Below are 24,978 nucleotides of genomic sequence, written 5' to 3'. Positions count from 1 at the left end.
AGTTTTGAGAGACCTGGCTGACCTTGAACATGTTTCCTATTTTGATATGGAATGTAAATATAGAACAAACTATTTTACATAATTTTGACTGGAATTGAGATATAAGGGCTAATATTTGTTATTTATAGAGTAAAACTTCCTTATTTTACTGTGTAAAAGTTTGTCCTCCAGAAGAAGAAATAGTTCCGTTCATCAATAAAATGTCTGTAGAAAACTGACTCTTCTTGTCCTTTTCTTTGAGAACTGATGTTATTAATTGGAAAAATAAGCACAATAAAGGAGCATTATTACAACAGTCATTTATTTTATGAGAATTTGGAAAAATGAAATTACATCATGTCACATTTATTGATCACTTTATTAAACTGATACTTGATACACTCTGAATGCAAAATGTTCTGTATTATTATTAGATCATAAATGACTTTTCAGAAGTTCAGCCTGATTGTGAACTAGGGAGGTTCCCAAATTCTCTGTCCCACCCTCATGTTTTTGATATTTAAGATTATCCAAAAATTTTTTTTTTTCCACTTGAAATGGAAGATGCTGCGTGGGTGTTTTAGTTTTTTGCTTTCCAGTGCTGTATAAAAGACCTAACCACATGATTCTCATTTCAGCTGAAGGAATATTTACATTGCACTACAGAGTCCTGGTCTGTTAGCTGCGACCTGCCCCAGGTAGGAGAGCAGTTCACCTCCTCCAGCTTGGAGTCGTCACGGGGGCTACCTTCACTGCTGTTTGGCAGAGCTCTGTGATGCTGCAACCGCAAGTTCTGGGACCTGAGCTAGCTTTGCTAGCTGTAAGACTGAGATTTAAAAGTATACATTCATGTATGTTACTTGGATAAATGTGAAAGAGGTAACAATGTTCCTCTAAAATGCAGAGTGGAAAGGATTCTAGAATCTACCTTTTTTATAATTACTTTTTTTTAAGTCAGTAAATACATGGGGACTAAAAGAACACTTGCCTTCCCCACTAGTATTTTGGAAAATAGGATAGAAGCAAAGCAAAAAGTAGATTGCTCTTACCTTTTGTTCCTTCCTCTCTAAATGTGAATCTTTCAAAGGGGTATTAGAGCATACAAAATGCGCCACTGTTCATTTCACAGATGGCTTTTAACTGCGAAAAACACCAGGTATGTAAAATTACCGGAATACGGTTATCAGGTTTAAAAAGTTTTGTTTCTAAAATTAGTGCCATTGGTAGCAAAATTAAAAGCTGGTATGTGAACCAGTTTGTGTCTAAAATCCAGAAGCAGACAGAGACATCTCACTTCAGGAGTGCAGAGTGTGTGATGCTTTGCTTAATCTACAGCAGGATCAGGCCATTAGTCTCTTGCAGTCCGTGGAAAGATGCACGGAGTTGCACTGGTTTCTGTCCAGTACTTTTCTGGAGGAGTTAAAAAGCAGCCCAGTTTCAAATATAATTTTATAGGAACTTTGTGCGTCTGTAGCGGTCATTTTTGTGCACTTATAAAAAGTCAAGTATCACAGAGGCCTTTTCACTTACTGCTCACGCCCTCAAAATAACAGCATTGCACAGGATGCAAGCTGAGTTGTGCGTAAGTCCTAGTTGCCAATCTCTTCTTCAGTTCTTCTCTCTCAGCTAGTACTAATTAATGAATACTACTTGTTAAGAAATCTGTACACCAAGATAAATGCATTTGGTTAGTCCAAAAAAATTATCTGTACTCGAAGGGAATTATATATTTTATATATATATATATAAATAGATATATATAATGAAAATCAGATTACCACTGAAGATCTTAAGAGTCCTGATTCAAAAAAAAAAAAAAAGTCCTTCTTTCTCTTCTTCCCCCCTCCCCAAATGTTTCATTTTACATCTATTGAACATTCACGTGTGCCTGAGCACAACAACAATACCTCTTTTTTCCCCAAAGAGGCTTACATTGGGAAACAAAATCAAGGGAGGACTAAATGTCACAAAATGCAAAATGTTATGCTATTTGTGTTTGGGGGGAATTATGGAAACTCGTGTTTGCCCACATAATTGCATCTTATTGTTGTCAGACTTTTTTTTTTTTAACTACTTTTGATTTTTGTTTTGAGGAGTTCTTCAAACTTTCTGCATCTTGTGCTGTTTTTATATTAGACACAATATTAGTAGGCAAAATGCTGAGCCTCATGTGAGCGATATTGAACTTTGTTATGGGAAATAACATGGGGAACTGTTTTTAATCAACAAGAAAGTCGTTCTGGGCTAATGCCCAAATTACTAACCCAAATCAAATATAGTTAAATTCTCTATTCATTCCCTCTTCCTTGGATACAATGTTGAAATTGAAGGCAGATTTTTTTTTTTCTTTACCCCCAGAATGAGGATACTGAAATACGTTCTGCGTTGCTTTTACAGCAGGCATTGCTGCACAACCTGTTTGTCTACTTTATTTGCTGTGGAGTGGGTAGAAGTCCTGAAAAGATGAGTACGCAACCAGATAAGCAGAGTACATTTCTAAATGTGCTCCGGGTGATTTTGCAGACACGAGATGAAGTCCTGGATTGCTCTGCCCTCATAGCAGATCTGGTAGACGCTCGTGAATAATGGAAACCTAAAAGAAGCATGTGACAATAAAAATGCTTTTGAAAGTTTATGTAAACATTTCTAACACACTTTTTTTTTCCATTATACAGGTACCTTTTTTTTTATGCTAAAAAGAAGGCAGGATAAAGTTTCTCTTTCTCCTTACAATATAGTTTAAACTCAGATATACCTTTACTGGCAGGCTATGAATGACGGGTATAAGGATGAAACAAAGCAGTAGGAATGAAATTAAGGTAATTAGAAGGAATTAAGGCCAATTCATTTTGGGTGACAGCAAAGAAGAGCTGTTTTGGGGAGAAAATTACTATGCAGAGTTTTCAATTACTGAAAAAAAACTTGAATTTCATATCTCCCTTTTCCTCCGTGTGCAAAATATACATGTTGTTTGTATTCATTGCTGGTATCTAAAAGGCTAAAATGAACCGAAATTTCTAATGATTTTCTTTTCATGACTTAAAGATTCCCCCCCCCACCCACACTTGTGCCAGCTCTCTTAATCATTATGTGGTTAAAAGATGAGATCACTGAATGACTTGGAGCCGAGTGTAGAAGTAAGTGTAAATACAGGGATGCTTATTAGGTCAAGTTTTGATTCAAGGTTCTGGTCCTGTCGAAATGAGTTTTCTTTTGATTTTAAATGTAATACCACTAGAAGCTTCTATATCTGTTAAAACTCTATTAGAAAGGTTTTTTTAGAAAGTATTCATTCAGCAGCATTTGAAGTCTAAGCTAATGTAAGAGAGGAGAGTAGGGGAAGGGATTTTTGTTTGTTTTTTCTCTTGTGTAAGCTGGGACAAAGACTTCAAATTATTTGTAGTCTTAAATTACCCCAAACAAAAGTATTTTTTACCTCAGCACTAGCCCCTTTTGTGGCACTAAAACACAGATATCAGTGCTTAGTGCCTATTCAATGAGTATACAATTTTTTTGATTAGGAATATACTCCTGAGTTTTATTCTGCGAGAGTCCAGTTAACGTTCACACTGAAAGCAGTACTGATGTGAACCGTAATTAATGGTGATGCAGTGATGAGAAGAAACCCTCTCCCTCTTGGATCGTGTTCACATGCCCTCCAGCCTTGTGTAGGGGGGACCGGTAACGTCTGGGATTTGGGATTTCTTTCGTTGCATACAAGTCCGCAGTTTGTTTCTTTTAACGCTCTCTGGCCTTTGTCCCATTCTACTAATCGCGGCAATGGGGAGCCTGGCTAAGCTGACCCGCGGTGGTGCCCCAGCATGTAGAAAGCAGCTGATACGGAAGCGAGCAGGCCGGCTGAACACAAGCACCACTGAAGATGTTATGAATCACTCAATTTGTGGCTTTGCCTGTCAATTCAGGTTTTTAAAATCAAAGCACTTACTTATCCAGCATGTTTTTCTGTTTCAGGATCTTGTAGACTTCCGCTGAAGTTTGAGGACCTTGTAGTTTTTGCCCATTCAGCATCTCATTTTCCAGTTCCTCGATGGACTAGAAGAAAGGAGACCGATTACACAGATCAGAGGGAACGCTGCTGCGACACCACCACTTCTCGAGAAGGTACATGATGCCTGTGTAAAACACAGAAGGATTTCTTTACGCTTTAGTTGAAAATATTTCAAAATCCTGCTTACTTTTCCGGTGCGAGCAAAGGCTTCTGCTACTTTTCTGTTGCGTCCCCCATAGCAGGTAGTGATTAGATCGGCAACGCCACAGCTTTCCAGAAAGGTGGCTATTGAAACTGGTCCCCTGCAGAACATCTTTGCAAAGGCCACCATTTCCATGAGGCCTAACCGTATAACTGCCGCCTTGGTATTATCACCAAAATCCAGTCCATCGCAGAACCCAGCTCCCACTGCTACTATGTTCTAAAAAAAGTTTGTTACAGAAATAGAGAGAAGGAGATCATCAGATAAGACATGCAGTTCATCAACACGCACTGCTATTTAAGGAAATTCCACAAATCTGGCTTCACCCAATTCATCTGAACTATGCCGTAGGTTCAATTTCCAATAGCTATGAGTTTACGTTAAAGAAGCTAAACATCTAGCTATTGTTAAACAAAAGTAGCTGGACTCCTGGAAGATTTTTGCAAAGTATTCACTATTATTCCTGGGGCAAAAATCAAAGCAACTTGTTAAATATTATAATAATGTAGTTTAAATTAAATTAACGTTTTGCTTTTCTGCCACTTGCAAGTTGGGATGTGCTGACCTTTCTCTTTCAACTACTTCTGCATCCTTAACTGAGCCGTGCCTTGCTTTGCTCTGCCTGCCTGTAATTTAAACAGGCATCGTTCTATATACTGGTGCTGCAGCAGACCCAGTTTGGTTTTTCCCTGCGTAATCAGTACTACTACTATTTTGCCTACTGAATAATCGGTAGAATTGGCCTTCTCTAATGTTCCAAACAAATGCTGAGGGATCCTAAACGTCTTCACAGCTCCTCGCCATCCTCCTGCATGCCTCCCTCCCCGCCTCCCAGTTTTCAGCCCCTGAAAAAGCCAGCTCTTCCCCCACAGAAATCCCATTTTGATGTAGAGATGGTGTAGCTTACTGTATTTCAGTAATATGTTACCTAGTACTGCCACTGAGGTGTTTGCCTCCAGACAAGCATGCACCCCGGTGCTCTTTTTTAGCAAAGGCAATGCCAGAGAAATGATTTCAAGGACAGCAAAAATTTTCCACAAAACAAAACAACTCTCCCCCCCCCACCTTCCAGTCTGCCTGAAAATAAAATCTTTGGGTATTTCTTTCTGTACGTATATAAACTGTTCATCTCTAGGTTAAACAGGGCGATTTTTTTCTTGGCACTAAACCCCCTTTCTCCCAGAAAAGGTGAATTGTAAAAGTACAATTGAACTGTAACCTGGAGTCACCTTCGGTATGTTTAAAAGCAAACTTTTAATCTCACTAAAGTACCCCCTCAACACCAACTTGATGATTTTGGTATTGCTTCTGATTCAGCTTGGGAGCTCGACATGGGCAATGCTGAACGCTGAACAAACATGACTTCAACAGCAGGAAACACGGAATGTCACATCTGACATGCGCTTTCTGCTGGGTCGCTAGCTGAATGTTGGAAATAACTTATTACATATAGTAGCTATCACTAATAAGAGGCTTTGTGCCATGTGCTTACAACATATGGACAAGAAAATACTGTGGACTAAATTCTGCCCTCAAAAGCAGGGGTGCCTCTGGAAAACAAAAATTAAAAATACATTCATTTTGAAGTGTTTTTTACCAACAGTTATTTTTAAGTACATTTCCCCATTTTTACAGACTGGAAAACCAGCATATGCTTTGCCCAGGCTCAGTCGTATAGTGGCAGGACTAATGTTAGACCAGGTGAGGGCAGAATTTGGTCCTAACAAAAACAATTAGGTTTGAAATCACTAACTTTTAAGGCTCCACAGATCTCCACTGTATCACAGTCATCCACCACAGTAATCCTGAAATTGGGAGTCTGCAATAATTCTTTAAAGATCTGCCCTTGTTTTTCATTTTTGCACCCTGTGGGAAGGAAGAATGAAAGTTATACTGTTTTTGCAGATGTTTCAGGGTGAAAGTAATATGTACAGTTAACTGAAACTTGAAGTAAGGGGCCTGGGACCACTTTAGGTTTTGCGATCTGCATAGCTGTGTACTGTTGAAGACATTTATCACTTGAGAGCAGATCATGCTGTTGGAAGCCAGCGTAACCGTACGCAAGTCCCACTGCATTACCTAAGCATTGCCTAATAACGCTTTAAAGCGCTTAAAGGGAGATAGCCCCTAACGCAGATATCTGCCCGAGAAAGCTTGTATAACCACAAACCTGGCAAGAGATTAAACCGAGACCAGACTAATTAAAGCTGAGACTCCTCAGGGTATTTGCTCAAGCGTGCCTTCCCCTCGCCCAGGCCTGCCTAGAGCCACGGTCCGCGGAGCTCTGGGCGGCGCGGCGCGGCGCTCCCGCCTGGAGCACGAGCAGGTCACTTCAACCCCTGCGCCGCCCTGCTGCGAGGTGAACTGGGTAATATTTGCAGATTGCTTGGTAGAGCGCGAGAGTATAATTGCCACTTTGAAAATGCATAATGGTATAATTGCTAAGTGTTCATACGGGGTGCAAATGCTTGATGGCAAATTAGTTTCCAGTTACAGGGAGATTCACAGATAATGAAGTTCAACATTTGCACTGCTGGAACAATTCCACCAGAGTCATGCATCCTGTCGTTGCACCGCTAGCCCTAGATATCGAGGAGAAGGGTAGAGAGCCCTGAGTGATAACGGGGCTGAGGTCTGCCTCTATCCAAGTGTGCTTGGCCAGTGGGGCAATGGCTTTTGAATGAAGTTTCACTTAGGTTTTTTTATACAAGGCAGCTTCGGTTCCTTCAGAGCTCAGTGGTGGAGAGCTGTAACCGTTTCCAGTTGCTCCTCCTCGAGGGGTTCTGGCTCTCGGCATTTTGGACGGTTGTTCCTGGTCTATTTAAAGAGTTTTGCTAGCCTGGGCAACAGCACGCTGGTAGCCCTGGGGTTTCTGCCCTGTCTTGCAAGAAACTCTGGGTTTGCTCCTCGTCCTTTACACTAATCGATGTTTGGGGACACCCTCTCTTTGAGGTGATTGCTTCTGGGCTATGTGGCTTCCCTTGTGGAGAAACCCTCTGAGGCACCAAAACCAAGGGGAAAACCTCTTTGCGGAGTTACCGTCACAGCATGGCTAAAAACTGGGCCAGCAGAGGTTAAACTCACCCCCAGGCAATGCATATTGCCTAACTCTCCTAATCATGCCTAGTCCTATTCATGTCCAATCACTCTGCCAGCACCATCTGCCCACTGGTACAGTTTTCACTATTATTATAACCTTCGCACGGCGAAGGAACAGCATTGCAACATGGATTTGCTATGTCTTCATTGGCTATTGAGGAATGTAATTTTAATTTCTGCTGTTTTTAAAATCAGTGGATTTTGGAAGCTACTGGATGAACTTTCTAAGGCAGGTCAAGCCCAGTTCTGGGCAGGTCTGAGGCTGTGTCTTGGCAAGCGCTTTGAAGGAGAGGGAAGAACAGAATGTTGTTTCTCTTGCAGAGAAGTTTGAAGATAAAAAAGTGCAATCAGGAGCCTGCATGTGCTCACCTTCACCAAGGTGTATTTCTCTATCTGTCTAAATGGTCTACTGTGTCACCTGCCCAAGAACTCAGAACTGAGCTTTACACACATTAACGGGTGTCTCTTGCTAATTCCTACAGGAATAGGATTAAGCCGTAATTTTTAAATGGATGAAATTAGCTAACAGCTCTCAGCACTGGAATGTGCTGTCGTTTTGGATCTGATCACGCCTGTCCTGAACTCCCCTGAAAACTGTGCTGCCTCCCTGCACGAGTTCAGCACGTGCTGTACATACCGTACCAATGAAAAAACCTCTTGGGACTTGCCACATTTCAGTTGCAGGTTGCTCCCACTGCTATCTCTAGACATTATCCTGTTTCCCGGTCATAGGTGAAGTTAAATCAGAGACGGTGGCTGTAATTTGCTCTTTGCAATAATTACCGATGGTGGTTTCACAGAACTGCTCATCAGCCACTTCCTTGGCTATGTTGGCTCCCATAAGCACACTGATTTCTATTTTCAGTCTCTCTCGAATGATGTCAGATATGAGCTTCAGGCCTTCAGGACCCTCATCAATCCCCTGAATAAGAGATGATCACCAAAACCAAGGTATTAGAATAGGAAAATGACAGCGACAGAGCACTGGTAAAACATAAGCTCTCCTATTGCCTGCAGGTCTCTGTTTCTGGCTGAAAGGACCTGGGGCTTCTATTCACTAGCATTAGCCACAGGTATGATGCGAGGGTAACCCTTAAATCAGCTGCCAGCCTCACTCCACGATGATGCTAACAGAAGCACAACTGTGCTGCTGCGTGCTATTAATACAAACACTCTGGTTTTGTATTTTGTTAACTACATCTTCAAGGCAAATTCAGGCAGAAGATAGCTAATTGAGTTAATTGAGTTGAGTTAATCCTGCAAGAGTGAAACAGGCCTTATATCCAGTGCTGCTGTGTCCTAAGGTTCACTTTTATGCTGTATTTTTCCTTTTTGTTGAACTCCTGTAGTATGGAATCATAATTATTAAATTAAGTCTACCAACGGTGGCTTTTTTGTAAGATCTAAATATTAATCTGTGTGCTTCCTTGCTATTAAAGAGTATACTGAACTGCCACAGGTTTCTTGAAAGAAAGAAGAAAGAAGTTAATTTGCAGGAAATTCCTCCCTCCCCCCCCCCCACTGCCCTCTGTGTTCTGCTGCTTGCAAGATAATGGCTGTAGAAAAAGAGGAAAGAACTGTGGTATTGCAGTCTGAAAACTTGAATTCAATTTCTTTCATTTCAAGTTTTAATTGGATATTTCCTGTAATGCAATCAGCAGATGGAGCAGTAGACTCTATATACTTGTACTTTGCCTCTAGCTTTTAGCTTGAGATTCTTCTGAAATATTAATTCCTTTTAAGATTATGATAATCTAACCTTGAAAAAGAGATTACCCAGTTCATTAGAAATAGAAATTACTTTGGTTCCGCACAACTGTTAGTGTTGTGCAGTTTGAATGCTGCCGTGAACAGCTTTCGAAGGAGCAGGTACTTGGAACAGGCACTCAGAGCCAGAGCTCCTTCTGGTCAAGAGTTCATGGAGGCTGTAGTTTGATAAATGCTTTTTCTGCTGGTAGCATCAGCTTATGCAGCCCTTTCTCTGCCTGTTTTCACCTCTGTGCTAGTCCAAATGGGAACTGATCCAGGCTAAAGACGGCTGAGGAAAACGGTTACTCTTAGCCTGGCGGGGCTCCCCGATGCCTTTCGCGGCACGGCCGCGTGAACAGCCCGGGACTGGCAGAGGCTTCGTGCGGTTTAGCCGTTGCGGAGAGAAATGCTCGTGCCTCTGCAGCGCGCGCAGCGGGGACCTGCAGCGCTACGCAGGCGCTCACCGTGTGCGGTTACGCCTTACAGACCGAGCCTCGCGGCGATGGCAACTTACTTTGATCAGCGAAATCCCGAATGCTCCGGGTTTTATCTGACCTGCAATCTGGTCGCAGATTCGCCCGATGAATTGGTGAGGCAAAACAAATACAAAGACGTCGGCCCCGTTTGTTGCTTCAACCACGTTGGGTACAGCCACCTAGGCAAGAGCGACAACGGGAATGAGCCCTCTCGCGCCAGGTAGGAGCTCCCACGCCTTGCCAAATAACATACCGAAGCCGCTGCGGGCGGCACGGCGAACACACTTAATTTGAATTGGTGCTGCGGCATAACTGTTAGCCTTTCTTCCGAAATAGCCAAAGCAACCTAGCTTTTTTAGGTCTGGGTGGTTTTGATTTTTTTTTCTTTTTTTAAACCTGCCTCCTATTGCAGCCCTGTACGTATAATCTGGGGAGGATAATACACTTTTTAAACTTGCGCTGTTCTCCCGGGAAGCCCCTTTGCTGCTATAGCTTTTCAGGTAGTTCTTGAAGATACTGCGTGAGCCGGTATAGTTCTGCTGGAACGAATGGTAGCGCCAGGGAGCGAGGGGCCAAACCGGCGCGCTGAAACGGAGCCTTTTCCTGAAGCCTTTCGTCTCCGTAGGTCACCTGCTGAGAGTCACTCAGCAATGAACTGTATCAAAAGGCAGAGTTTATTGTTTATTGTCTGTCTTGTTCCCCCCCCACCCCAAACTATAGTGACTTGACCAATATTTACAACAATTCAAACAACGTGCTTAATAGCTAGCAAGCTGTATCTTCCTCCAAACGCTAGTGTCACTCAGAACAACAACTCAACCTACATTACAGGAAAAACAACAGCTGAATTTAAGTCTGCTATCACTGTCCGTTCACAATCAGAGACAATATTGCCTTTGGACACGACCTTAGAGCGCACAACCTCAGAGCACCTGCGATTCCTGGCAGCAGAATGAGAACTGCTACCAGCAAAGCTGTTTCTCCGGGAAAATAGCAAAACAGGACCAGGGCAGAGGGCTGCATTGACAGCACTGTACAGACAGAGAGCTCCTCTGCAAAATGAGGAGGAACAATGTGAAGAAAAAATAAGGGTTTTTTTCCTCGGTCGGAGGTGAAGATGTGTTAGGGCCCCCTCCAGGCCAAGTTCTGCTGGTAAAGTCTCCGAGACTTTGCTACAGATAGGATGAGGCCGCTCTAAAAAGAGTGCACCAAGCTTGTTGACCTGCTAAAGCATTGTGCAAATAACAATGGCGATTCGATTCCAAGCCAGGCGAACTGCGTGCCGAGGCCGGGCCGTGGGAGTGCAAATATGCGATCGCAGCACTATATGCAGTGCTAAATATAACCGCTCGCCAAGCAACCATCACATGCAGCATCTTAACTTCCTTTTGCAACTACAACGATTCTAGAAATGCAATACTACTTTCTTTAATTCATAAAACACTGCTAGTTGGCAAAATCTTGAGCAAAAGAAAAACTCACCTTCGTTGCTTTAATAGCCCTAAGTTATCTAAGATGATTAATTTAGGCAGTGATAAATAATACAGTATTTTAAATATCTATGAAAATTAAATAGCTTTTACTGTTGGTGGAAATTACAGCAGTATTAATGATAGCAATGTGTTGCTATCCTGAAATCACCTATGAGCCAAGAGCAATGCTGTTCACCTCCTTGTAAGCCAGGGCTGTTGGCTGGCCTGCGGATTTCTTTTCTAGAAGAAGGGAGAGCAGTAGCTTTCATTTTTTTTCCAGTAGATGCTGTGGGTTTGAAATACCTCAGCTCTGACTAGACAGAGCTCTAGACAGGGCAGATGGATATGCTGATTTAGGCCAGAGAGGGAGATGGTGTATTATCTTATCTAGTGTATTATCTTGAAGTTATAAGCTTGATATGAAACAAGTAAAAGTCACAGAAGTGAGTTATGCTCCAGCATAGTAAAAAAAACAAAACAAAACAACCTGGAGTGAGTTAGGTGGCAAACCAGATGCAATGAATTGCTTCCTACTTTAAAGTACCAAGTATGATGAGGTAATAGCAGATAGTATTCGTAATTCGGGCAGAATTCAAGTAATCTATAGTTAATACTTGAATTGTCGGAGCGAGCTGATACTCTCTCTACTCGCACAATTTCTATTGCTGAATTCACTTGAAATGTTCTTTTAAAAAATAGGTAAATCAGTTTGTCAGAGGTTGCCTCCCCTATTAACAACCAAAACACCAACAAACAAAATTTCAGTGATTTATTCAGCTTACCACATTTTTAGGTATCTTGTAACCGGGAAGATATTTCACATTTTCGTGTTCACTGTTGATGATTTCTGAGAGTTTTCTTCCGTTGATGATCTCTTCAAATACCCACATCTTGACGACAGGATCAAATCTGTTGGACTTCTGGACATTGTCACCAATGATTTTTGCTATGGCTGATCCCCTTTAAAAAAAAGGTGAAATAACTGATAGGAAACAAATAGCTTTATTGCCAATTGGAAACACAAATTATTTTAAGCATGATAAGTCAAAAAGGCCTGTGTTATGAAGCTGTTCATATTCTTGCTAAGTTTATCAGAAACCATTATCCACCACCCTCTATCAAAAAAATACTCTGTTTAACAGCAAAGAAATCGAACCAGAGAAGACAACTGTAATAAGGAACCTGAAGTTATATACATGAAGATTATAGAGCAAAGGTGTGATGTAGCATCAACAGTGCTAAAAATACAGTATCTGGAACTAATTAAATATCTCCTGCTCCTCAGATAGCTTTTTTGAAGACCAAAAAGTGTAAAATAACCCAGGTAGCAAAGTACTGCTGAGTGATCTTGCTGTGACAAAGTCTTTACATGTCTCACCTAAAATAGATGTATCCCACTTTTCTACCAATAAGCAAACAGTTGCAGTAAGGATTTTATGTAAGACGCATATTTAAGAGATTGTTCTTTTTTTAAAAAAAAAGATGTTCAACCTGACAGTTTCTCTTTATGTATTGTTCTAAATTTCACTGTAACAGGATCTGGAATGGTTGCAGTCTGAAAAAATTGTAACCATGCAGCTCGTTTTTCTTCAGTCATGTTGTACGTTTGTTATCTCAGTTTAGACAATAATTTTATTTCCTCATCCACCACCGCAACCTTGCAAACTTTCATTTATTCTCTGGGCAAAAGAGCATTAAAAATCTGGGTGACCTGCCGAAAGTATTGCTTTATGCCCTTTTAAATTATTGGTTGGGAGGGATTTTTCTTGCTCCTCTTTTCCCTCCTTAAAGCACTAGCCATTTTACTAACCTAACTGAAAGAGGGGATCTAGTTGCAATGTTCTTGTCCTCTGACCCACTTGTGACACACCTGCAGTTATTTAGTTGTGGCATGTTTGCTGTAACTGATAAGTCTTAAGTGTATCCAAGATTAAGTCCAGATAGGTCTGTCCTGTGAACGGTCCAAAGGAAACCATGTCGCAACTGGCTTTCCTCAACTCAGCTATATTTTTGATGTAATGTGTTTGCACGTGGATAATTGCTCAATAAGTAATAAAAGAATAAGGGTTTCACCTTAATCTTTAACCACAAAGAAATCCCCCTAAGATCAATTTTCATTTTGCCAGAGCTGCTCTAATGCTTTCTTTCAAAAAAGTGATGATTTATTTTGATCCTTTATGAATGTAAAATATGTAGGTAACTGTTTTAGGGGAACATCTTCACTGTAAAAGAGAAGAGTTCTGCTTTTCCTGAAGGAAAGGCATATAGTTGAACCACATGTTCATATCACCTGTGAAGTTATTTCCATTCCCGTTCTGTTCCCCTGCTGTCCAACAGAGAGCACAGTCAAGGTCTGGGCTGAGGATGAATTGTGGTTGAATGCAATAAATGTGTATTAATAATAAGATGATATTTTTCAGAAGATACTATAAGAGAAAATATTTTTATAGATAAGCACTGGACTAGGACTTGAGATCTGTATTCATTTTCCAGGTTTTGCTATGGCCTTCCCTAACGACAAGTGATTTTTCACCTGTTTCTCATCTATAGAAGGATAATAACATAAAAACACTTACACCCACCATCATTTATTCATCTTTCTTTTTCCCTTGGACTAAAACTTTCTGAAAGCAGACACTTCTTTTTACTATGTGTTTACAAGGCATTTAGTACAGGGAAAAAAAAGGGGGGCTTCAATCTCGGCGGGACCCCAAGGCTCGCTATTATTCTAAAAAGATGAAGACAATGCTAAAATGACTGCAATGCCATTTAAATGTCATTGATAATGTGCATCAAGAGGGAAATATTTTTTCCAGTAACTTTTTACCATGCCAAGTTTATTTTATTTTTCTGTTGAAAGACAGACTCCAGCCCTAACCTCTGAAATCCTGAATGGGACTGGCAATTCTCAGTAGGTAAATTTGATCTTCCAGCAGAGCTGTCATAACAGACATACTTGGACGTTGCCACCCAAGCATTTTCCCATTGCCAAGATATCAGTGAAGGTATTTCAGGCATAAAGGTAGCTTCACAAATCACAGTATTTTTGTTTGCTTTCTGTTTTGAAGAATGGAAATTGCTGGGAGAGAGGGGTTAATTGTTTAAAAGACTTTCACTAGTCATCAGGGAAAATATCTCTCAATGAAACAAATAGTCAAACAATTCAAAACCTGATGCTCTGTTTTACTTAATCCATTTAAAATTCTCAGTCACCACTAATCAGCCTTGGAAAGAAGAATTGCTTTGTCTGTGAAGCCAGTGTTCAGTAGACTACACAGGCTTGGCAGGGAAGGTCTGCTTATGCAAACAAAACCAAGGACGCTAGCACATAGACTGCTGTGGTTTTTTTGTTCTCCAAAACTCAATTTAACAATGATCAATAGAAGGCTGAGAACTCTGCTTAGATAATTTTTAAAGTCAGTAAATGAAAATTGCCAATCCATGTTTTTTTTTTTTCCAGTTATGTTAAATCATGTTGGAAGTGATTTACATAATGCTAAGAAAAAAACCTCTTTCTGGAGATTTCCTGTCAGTATAATTGGAAAAGAATAAGACCCGTTATTTTACACATGTGAATATGAAAATGTTTGTGGCATACATCAGAGCTGGAGAAAAATAGAGCTGAAAGGACCCCATGAAATGAGCTGGTCCTTTTCCCTGTCCAAGGGAGAGCTGGATGTACTTGCACCATTCCTAACAGGTGTTTTTCCAAGGAGGTCTTTAAGACTAAGTTTAAAGACCTCAGCTGTTGCAGGTATCTTCTCTTCCCTAAGCAGTTTATACCAGGGCTCTGCTATCCTTAACATTAGAAAGATTTCCCTCACATCTGACCTAAATTTTTCTTTCTGCAATTTAAGCCCAGCTCTGTTGTAGGAGAGCAGAATATTATTTTTCTGCTTTAGACACTCGAAGATGAACATGTCCTCCTTCAGTTTCCTTCTTAGCCAACCACCCAAATTCTTTGAATTACAAAATCTCTGAGGTTGGAAGGGATCCTGGGAAGTCTCCACGCCAACCTCCTGCTCCAAGTGGGAACAACACGGAGTTCACATCAGATTGCACAGGGCTTTGTCTAGTCAAGTCTTGAAAAACCTCTAAGGACTGAAATGCCACCTCCTCTCTGGGCAACCTGCTCCAAAGCTTTATGAGCCTCATAGGGATTTTTTTTTGCTCTTTATATCCAGTTGGAACCTTCAGTTTTTTACATTGTCCTGCCATACAGCTCAGTAAAAAGCCTGGCCATCTTTCCATGCTGGTCATTAAAGACAAGTACACCTAGTTCAAGCTAGGTCTTCACTGAGGACTCTGGAGTCCAAAAGAATCTAATAAAATTGGAAGAGCTTTCAAATTCTGAAGGCTTGGGCAGCAAATAAATCTATATTTTTAAAAATAGATAACTGAACCATGATTAACATAAACACAAACCCTCCAGTACCTGGCTGGCAACCACAAAATGCAGTGTAGCACTTATTTTACTTAACCACATCAGCCGTAAGTCTTCTGGCAATGTTGACTTAAGTCACTGTGACCTCCTGAACTTCTGCAGCTGGCATGAGCTATTGCAACACGCTGCATCATGTGTTAACTGTGTTTCTGAGCTGCAGAGAAGACTCAAGTGCAGTTATCTGAACTGTCACCCAAATATTCAGGAGCAACATAAGAAAATACTGTTTGCCAAAGATAAACATTATATTTCTATGTTGTGTTAAGATTATCTGTGCTGCCATAGAGACTATGAATAGATGTGATTTAAACACTAAGCCCAAGAAGTATCCCTTGCCAAAGATTTTACAGTCTATGTATAAGGCAAGAAGCAACAGATGGACACAGGCAGACAAGCAGTATGAGGAAGCAGATAGTACTGAATGGTCTGGCAGCCTGGGGTCTCAGTTTCTCCGTGGCATAACTCTTTCCAAGTGGCACTGTGAAAAAAAGATCTCTCTAAAGTAGAGACTGGAAGGAAGACAATTAAGTGGCATTTGAAGATGGTTATGGCAAATGAACAGCCTGGGAAAAAGCAGGAAAAGCGCTTATTTGAAGACACAGCAGGAGAATGATTAAGTCTATCACCGTGAGCTGATCAGAGGTAAAAGCTGACTCCTAGACATCCCTTAATGGCTGTTGAAGGTCTTGAAAGTGATAACAAGCAGCTCACAGAGGCTTGGAGGCCTTTGTTTAGTGTGAGGGAGAAGAGGGAGGTAGGGTGGGATGCAAGGGGTGGAATGACATGGTCAAAGCAACAGGGCAGGCAAACGCTGGTGCAGAAGGCTGAGCAGAAATGACTGGAGCAAGGCTGCATCTGCAAGGGCCAGAGAAAAGTGTGCTACAGTAATCGGGATGTGTGGTGATGAGTTCCCGGAGAAGACTTTTAGCTGTCCAGGTACATGTGAAAGACTGGATATCAGAGATGTCATGCACAAAGAACATGTGATCTGGAACCTTAGTATGAATGTGAGGACATAGAAAGCAGTGAGCTGGTTTTGCAGGGTGGGAAGACAAAGGGCCTTGTTCTGTGCTGTGTCCTGAGCGACTCGCAAACAACACTCCCTCACATACTGATTTTTTTGGCATTTGTTTCCACTTAGCTGTCAAATATCTCAGAAATCTTAAGGAACCCATCCTCCTTCTACAAAAGCAATCCAAAGAACTACCTAGAGGCTGCATGTGCTAATCACAAACGCATGCACATACATGTTGTTCTGTTTGTTTGTGCTCAAGTTACATAAACCATAAGAAAAGTAAGATGCAAAGTCCAATGAAAAAGGGTTTATTGACTTCAGTGGCATCTCAGTCAAACCCAAAGAGCTTTGGAGAGCAGTGCTTTTGTCCAGACTGTCTGAGCAGTAGCAGACATATTCTTATGAATGGGGACACAGATAAATTGGGGACCTTAACACAGTGCTTGTACAAGGCTGCATCTGCACCAAGATCCAAAACTACCTCCTGGACGGAAATGATGATGGAAGATGCAATGTACAAATAAGTCATGGCTTTAAATGAAGCCCGTGCTAGCATATGTCCTGGTGCCTTCAAAGGAATACAAACAGGAGCTTTGCTCTCCTCGCTACTTAATGCCAGGTCACGGAGAAACAACACAAAAGGTCCTCAGGATCCCAGAGGAACTCACCTGGGTGCTTTATTTAGTACTTAAGGCATTTTCATTTGATAATGTTAGAGAACTATAAAGGTGAGTGAATGTCATACCTCCTATGTGGGAAACTACAGGCATGGAAAAGCAAAGGGATTTGGCTGAAGGCCAGAGAAAGTGGTAGCAGGACTGCGTCCCTGCAAGCTGTCATGGACACACACACACAGCTGCAGAGGCACAGGGCCAGTGCTCCCTGGGCTCTCGCTGTGCTGTCATCAGGGGGACCTGCTTCCAAGCCCTCACTCCCACCATTAGGTACTGGCCCGCACTCCAGATGTTGGCAAGCCCGGGAGGGAAGGAGCTGATGAGATGCCTGTTTTCTAATTCCATCCCTGACTGCTGGTGCTGTGCAAGACCACAATCTCTCCATTGCTGTACTTCCCTCCTGCTGTGATTTTCCTTTGTATTAAATGGATTTAAAGGTGATACCCACCAGCCCTGCAGAACTCTGAAAGGTTCACCTGTTTAAATGATGTAGGAGCCTCAAGTTTTTCAAATTCTTATTGGCTCATGCATCTCTTCCTGTTGTTCTTAGATGGGTTATTTGCCAGACATGACAATTCTGACAATTCCCATTCGGATTACAAGGCAAAGGGACCACAGACGTAAAGGTAAGAGGAGCTTCTTGTCCTGGTTCCCGAATTTCCTACTATTCCCAGTAGATTATTACGCTAACAGAGCGGGGAGGCCGGACCTTTACAAACATCAGATAAATGGCAGTGCCTGCCCCAAGAGTTTACAGTGTGAGACGGGGAGGGGAGGAGAGGTGAGGAGTGGGGGCAAGGGACCCAGCAAGGTGCAGGCAGCCCTCAGCCAGCCGCGGGCTGCGACTCCTCGCTGCTGACGGGGAAGCTTTCAGGACCATGGAGATCTTTTTTTTTTAATGATAAAAAAAAGGCACCGTCGCTTCCTGCGGCGTTTCGCTCCCCGCCGAGCGCGCCGCACCCGGGCCCGGGGGTGCCGAGAACCTGTTGCGAGGCCGCTGCGGCGGCGCGGGGCAGCGCGGAGCTGCGGGGGGCTGCGCGGAGCGGGGCTGCGGGGGGCTGCGGGGGGCTGCAGGGGGCTGCGGGCCCCGGCGGCTCGCGGCGGCCGCCCCTGCGGGCAGGCGGCAGCGGGCCGCGGCGGTGCAGGTGGAGAAGGGGGCTCGGGCCAGGCAGCGGGGACGGGCTCTCGCCCGCACGGCGCCCCGGCGCCGGCACTCACCAGTTCCCCGAGCCGACGATGCAGACGCGGAGCGGCGACATGCTGCGGCCGTGCCTCCCGCAGGGCGCTGCTGCCGGCGGCGCGGCTCGGCGCGGCTCGGCTCGGCTCGGCTCGGCACGGCCCGCCCGCGAGCGCCGCCCCTGCCGGCCCGGCCCGGCCCCCGGCGCCTGCGGGAGAGACGGGCGTGAGCGGGCGGCGGCCGCGGAGCGGGGCGAGGGGCCCCGCGGCTCCCCCGCGCGTCGTCCCTGCCGGAGCGGCCCGGCCCGGCGGGCTCCCCCCCGCCCCCGCCTCCGCCGCGCCCCGGTTGCGGCCGGGCTGTCGTGCCTGCGCCCGGCTCGGCTCAGCCCCTTCCCCGAGCGACGAGAGGCCGGAGAAGTTTTATCTCCAGCTCGCACGGGACTTTCCCCCGGGTGCTGCACGGGGGGCGGCGGCTACAGACCCAGCTGCCACCCGTGCTGGGCGCTAGCTCCGTTTTCTTTCTTGTGGAAGTACTGACAGAGACTGGCAGGACTCGACTGGCGAGAGAAATGAGAAAATGATCCGCTCGTTTTTCATCCCCGATATTAACGGGGATGAAGACCTCCATGGAGAGCTGGGGGGAGCCAGGCGCTTCTCACTCTGTGTGACTTCCGTGTGTATTGGCAGTGGCACGCATGGTTTCTGTGTGGCACTGGCTGGATAAGGTGACAGAGTTTGCTACAAACTTGAACCCTAGGGTCGATGATAAACATCTCTAGGTCCCACCTGTCCTGCCAGACAGATGGGTAATGGCTTTAATTCTGCCAAGATATGAGGATCGGTCTCATATACCAGAGAATGGCTATGTGTGCCTTTGCTGAGCCAAATCCAGCTGATAAATCATCCATAAAGGACCATGTCACAGTTCTTAATATGGGGGATGTTGAATCAAAGTCATCTGCAGGAATAAATGGGGCATCTTCTTTCTCCCTATATGATCTAATCATCTGTGGCTCCCTAAAAATGACCACATTTCACCTCTCAGCCCTTCTCTACACCCTGTTTCCTCTTTCAAACACCTTCTCAGCCTCCTCCCTCATTTTTGGGTGCACAGAGCGGCCCTCACTACCTTCTCAGTGCTTGCACCTGCACTTCCCGCTGTCCTGCCGTGCCACTGGGGCTCGCCTCCCCAACGGGGGGCTACGGGCTCAGCGTGTGACCACATATGCTGCCTTTGCACCCGGACCTGAGTCAGTGAGTTTCTGGCTCCATGTGATGAGGAGGCCTGACACAGTGATTCATAGAGGGAGGCTGGCTGCCAACGTTTGCCACCACGAGCCTGTGGGTGTTTTTGGAAGTACACATAGGCTCGGCCTGCCTGCTGTCAGCTTCCTCATCAGCTCAGCTATCTGGTGTGTCCTGCAGACGGTGAGAGCAGTTGGGACCTCACACAAACTAGGGCAAAATACCACAAAATAACACCTTGCAAAAGGGACCAGGACGGGTCCCTGAAAACAAAGGCATAGCAGGGACATGGACGTGTGTGAAGCCTGATGGGGAGCTCTGTGAGAAGAGGCACTACTCACGGGCACAGTACGAGTACAAGGTACAAAACCTTTCGCTTGTTCTAGGTGTGTTTCCTCCATCCTTCTCCTGCTTCTTCACCATAATTTGCTCTTCCCCTGCCTGTGTAGCCCCCCTGTTCCTCTTAGCCTGCTTCCTTCCCCTTTATTTCCCTTTAACTTAACCCCTTCCTGTGAAAAAGATCTGTGGAGGTGATGTTTGCAGCCATCATCTTTCTTGCTCTATTCTCCCCCGTTCTCCTCTATTTAGGTTGCAAGCTCTTCAGTTCTGCTGAGTCCCCTAGTCCTTAGGTGAGCACACAGTCACTTAAGCTCTGGTTTCTGGATCTAGATTTGGGCAACAGAAGATGTCCCTGGTCAACATAGCACTTAAGTATTGCAAATTGTAGTGGATTCATGTAAATTAATGTGGCAGTTTTTAATTATATTTGAAAATGGATACTGTATCAGTTCAGTAGCCTCTGGCTTGATCGATTTATGTTCAGTTTGCCATGCGCTGACCACGTGGTTTTGCACAGAAGCTGGCAGGGGTGAGCTGGAGGTATTGGCAAAGGATGAGGAGGCAGATGGATATGACATCACCTGCGAAGACTAAAGGCAGCAACCTTTGATTGTGAGTACATGCATTAGCTTATATGTCTGTGACACTAATTAGCAGTGGAAGTAACTTGTGCTGATGATGAACTGTCCTCTGGATTTCTGCAGTCACTGCTCCATGGAGATGGATAGGAGAGTGTACGCCCCAAAAAACCCAACTGTTCTAGGCTGTCTGCAGGCAGTTTCACACGGGAGGTTGGGAAGTTTAGATTTCAAGGCTATCTCAGTGGCACTTTGCTGTGGGGACACACAAGTGCCATGAGAAATGGGTCCTCTGTGACATTCCAGAGCCATAGGACAGTGGCAGATGCTGGCAACTGTTTATCGGGCAAGGTGCAGGATCTTTTCTTCATTGACTTTACAATGAAAGCATGATGCCTTTCACATAGGCACAGGAGAACTAACTCTCAAGTGTGAGTCATTGGTGCATAACAGACAAAAAAGCTCAATCTGCTTAATAGGGAGGATAAAGACAACCCTCTCAAGGCCACCCCCACCCAGCCTCACCTGATCTGCTTTGGCACCTAATAGGTTGTGCACATGTCAATACCCAGACTTTACAAAGCCAACCAGATCTCATCAATTTAACAGCTGCTGTAAAACAAACCAACCCCCAGGCTCCATGTCAATGACAGGACAGACAGGGTCAAAGCCAGGGCAGACAAAAGGCATTTTCTTAAATCAGGTGTGGATCTTTCTGTGGTGACAATGTGGCCTTCAAATATCCTTAAAAATGAGAATGAGAAATACCAACTTCAGCAGGCACCTGGCCCTGAACCCCAAAAATGGGCAGGGAGGGGCTGGGTGCTCTGTAGGCAGGGGGCTGAGGGCAACCTAAACTGCAGCACTGCCTGCTGTACGGTCTGGACATGGCCACTGCGTGCTTTGTTTTCTCAGCCCCTGGTCGGTGGCGTTTGGGCACCCTATTGGATTGGGTGCATAGGGTAAGCCGTGTGAGTGTGGGATAGGGCAGTCCCCTGCTCTGCTCCCCAGGGCAAGTCAGATTTAGGCCTGGAAGGACACTCCTAGGCCAGCTCTTGCTGTCAGTTCACGAGCTTATCAAGCCCTGTCTTAAAACTAGTTTTTTGCCCCCTCTTCTCCTCCTGCGAAGCTGTTCTAGACCTTTACTCCTCTCACAGTTGGAACCCTTTTCTGAATTTCATATCAAGTTTATGCCCATCTTTTCTTGCACCAACATTTAAGTTTGAACAACTCCTTTTCCCTGGTGCTTATTCTCCCTCTCTGTCCGCCTTAAACCCCAAATGTTTTTGCAGAGAGAAATCAGATCCCTTCTTGGTGCTCATTTTGCCAAGCTCAGCAAGACATGCTTTGTAATCACCTTTTGTGTGATAGCTTTTCCAATCCTCTGATTATCTGGGTGGCATTTCTTTGTACCAGTTCCAGCTTTCAGGCTTGCTGAACACTGATATCCAGGATGGTACCATAAAATCTCTGTGGAATTTTACCCAGTGTCTTGAATATATTTACGTATTGTTCCTGGAAACACTTGGCCTGCTACATGTAAGATTGCATTTGCATTTTTAATAACTACATCAGACATGTGGGTCTTCCTTTTTTTTGTTGCTCATAGCTGGTGAATTTTAATTTACAGCAGAAATTGTATTAGTCTTTCAGTGCCTGTCCTTGCATTTTATGCTGTTATATTTCATCCCACGTCTGTTATTAGGCTATAACAATCATCTAACTCTTCCTGTAAGATTTCCTCTGTATTGAAAATGTCTCCCAACTTGTCATTAGCAAATTTAATTACCCCACTTGTCATTTTTTGCACCAAGATGACTAATGAAAATTTTCAGTGAAACTGATTCCTCCAGTCCCCTAATTTTGCTATCAGTATCATCAGCAGTTTTCACCCCCATACCAGATTCCTTCAGCATTGTATAGTGTTTACATTAATCCTCATCTTCTCCAGTTTAACTAATAATTTTCCACGTAATACCAAATCAAATGCTTTACCAAAGTCCAGGTTGATAAGATTTACTAGTTTTCCTTTGTCTGCAAATGCAATTATCTTATCAAAGAAAGATATTGGGTTAGTCTTTCATGATGTACATATAACAGGCCTATCTTGCATTTAACCCATTTTCTGTTTCCTTCCATGTCTTGTTATTCATTGCTAATATTTCCTCTAGGGCCGGTGTGCTGTAAAGGCTATGGATTTTGGTAATGGAGAGTATTCATTCTTCAGAACTGAAGGGCAGAGAGCTCTTGAATTTGCTGCTGTGCTGCACGTGGTGATTTTCATATCCATGCCCTTAAGTCCATTAACTGTGCTGCCTCTGCCCTCTGGGATTACGTTATCTTCCTTACCAAAACTGAAGCAGAATGTTCCTTTAGCTTTTAGCTAATATCTCCCCTACTCATTGATTAGTGATCCTTTCCTTTGGTTGTTTGTAAACATGAAGCTAAAAACCTTTTGCTCTTGTTTTCCTTCCTTGTGCAGGGGCTAATTTGTTTTGATTTGGGGCAGTTCTGAGGCTACGCCTTTAGTTTTTGATGTGTGAAGGACAGTTTTCTCTGCATATTGCTCCCTTCTGCCTTTTCTACTAGGCTTTCTGTACTCCTAAGAGTAAACAATATTACAGTTCACATCCTGTGAGGGCATATGCAGCTATGGTAATATTCAGCTTTATTTTGTGTAATTTCTCTGGAGAGAAATAAGAGTCAGGGAGCCTTGTCTGTCTTGTGACTACTTGGAAGCAAAGCACAATATGAATTTTGCACTCCCTTGGGGGGTGGTGACCAGCAGTCCAGGCAGCATAACTGCTTGGCATCTCTGTTAATGCAGGCTTCAGACTTTAGGGAAAGAGGGGTTGAAAACATAGCTTTTTTTGCTGGACCTTGTAGGCTGGTGTCAGCAGGTTTCAACAGTTAACATTTACTTTTGGTAGCTGTGGTCCCCTGGATAGGGTTATGGCTGGGTAGGTTTGGAGGAAAGAATAAGGGCTTCCAAGTTCAGTCTGGGCTTGTGAAGCGGCCTGTCTGCTGTCAGTTTTCACAGACATCTACGCCAGTCTAGGTCTGCGGACTGTATCACAATCATTAATAAACCGAGCACTTCAAGTCTACCCAAACTGTGAACACCACACCTGACCCTCACACCTGAGACTAAGCAACAGTCTGGTGGACAGCATTAGCATCAAAATTACCTATATATCATGGACCTATTTGTTTTTCAGAGGAAAATTTTTCCACTCCCTGAATTATAGTTCTAAATGCAAGGTTTGCAGGGTTTTTAAATGTACATGCATGAACTAGAAGTACATATACATAAACTAGATTGCTGTACACTTGATTACTTTTAATTATAGGTATTAAATAGTAACTATTTATACTGAGTTAGCTTGTAATATCTCAAAGCAGCTCCTCCAGGATGTTGGGTACAAATAAATAATGTCAGTTTGTATCTGTAAGAGCTCACAATTCAAACTACTCACAACTTTACAGCTTCCACACTGATTTCTTGCAGTCTGATTTTACTGACTCATGGGATCTAGGAAACAAATCAACAGAGAAATTTTTATTCCACTCATTCTAGATGAGTTCTCTGCTGCAGTTTCTGATCGGAATATATAGGAAGAGTACTTTTTCACACTTAAATAAGTTCTCCAAAAAGGTACTTAGGACATAATGAGAACAGATTTTAGTCCTATAGAAGACTAAGTATATTTCCAGTAATTTTAAGGATTCCAGCAGAATGGACCTAGAGTTCAATTTGTAAGCAGTCTATGCTCTTTAGGGCTTGTTGTAATCCAACCAAGAAGGTTTTCAGGAGAAGTAAAAATATTGCAGGACTATAGCAGAACTGAACAATGTATTTGCTGGGAGAAAGACCATACTGGTAAGTTATAGTCTTCAAAATAAATGTCAATCCCAAACAAAGGAAATTTTTATTTCAGAATATCTGTTCAGTTTGTATGCAAGTTATTTGATACAAGTAAACAACAAGCAGGCAAACTCTGCTTTACTTAAAACAGACCTACAACAACTTCCCATAATCCAAACATATCTATTCTGTAGACAGCACAGGTTGCAGTAAGAAGGAAAAATGTAAGCTGGAAATTATGAAATGGATGCAGAACTGATTAGAGCATGCAGATACAAGTAGGACATCTGGAAAGGAGAAGAGCTTAATATCAGTCTCCTACAAGTAGAGTTTATATAGCAACAGAGCAATCAAATTACGAAGGACAGGTTTGCTTACAAAAATTACTAAAGTGCTTTGGCTTGGTTTCCAAACTGATCTTGTTATCATGATACACCTGGAAACTGCATTTGGCTGAGATAACAAGGAGCTAAACACAATAATGAGGATCTACAGCAGATGGAGAGATACTCATGTTGCCATAGAAACCATGCAGCAAAAGTGTGTAGGAGTAAAGCAAGGCACAAAAAAGCTTCTAAGAGAAGACAACCTGAATTCACACAGCAACTGTTAAGTTTAATTGAGATATTAATAAAAACACATTAGTTTTCAAGAGG

At 43.3% G+C, this 24,978-nt stretch overlaps 1 protein-coding gene across 2 annotated transcripts in view; it reads right to left on the bottom strand.

The window, feature by feature from the left end:
* Positions 1-284: 284 nt before the first annotated feature.
* The window catches only part of LOC106498487 (glycerol-3-phosphate dehydrogenase 1-like protein), a 36,623-nt gene continuing 11,929 nt past the window's right edge, over positions 285-24,978 (bottom strand). The window contains exons 1-8 of one of the 2 annotated variants that reach the window (XM_067299332.1): positions 18,338-18,445; positions 11,769-11,946; positions 9,553-9,693; positions 8,073-8,211; positions 5,944-6,056; positions 4,176-4,409; positions 3,926-4,032; positions 285-2,572 (exon numbers count right to left, since the gene is read on the bottom strand). In XM_067299332.1, the coding sequence (XP_067155433.1) occupies positions 2,476-2,572; positions 3,926-4,032; positions 4,176-4,409; positions 5,944-6,056; positions 8,073-8,211; positions 9,553-9,693; positions 11,769-11,946; positions 18,338-18,378 (1,050 nt within the window). In that variant the 5' untranslated portion in view covers positions 18,379-18,445 and the 3' untranslated portion in view covers positions 285-2,475. Of the gene's footprint in view, positions 2,573-3,925; positions 4,033-4,175; positions 4,410-5,943; positions 6,057-8,072; positions 8,212-9,552; positions 9,694-11,768; positions 11,947-18,337; positions 18,446-24,978 lie in introns of those variants that run through there. The other variant, XM_067299333.1, reaches the window with a different exon arrangement.

The sequence above is a fragment of the Apteryx mantelli genome, chromosome 6 (assembly GCF_036417845.1).
Source record: "Apteryx mantelli isolate bAptMan1 chromosome 6, bAptMan1.hap1, whole genome shotgun sequence".
Classification (NCBI taxonomy): Eukaryota; Metazoa; Chordata; class Aves; order Apterygiformes; family Apterygidae; genus Apteryx; species Apteryx mantelli.
The sequence above is the reverse complement of the archived record's forward strand: the minus strand, read 5'-3'. Positions and strand labels throughout refer to the sequence as shown.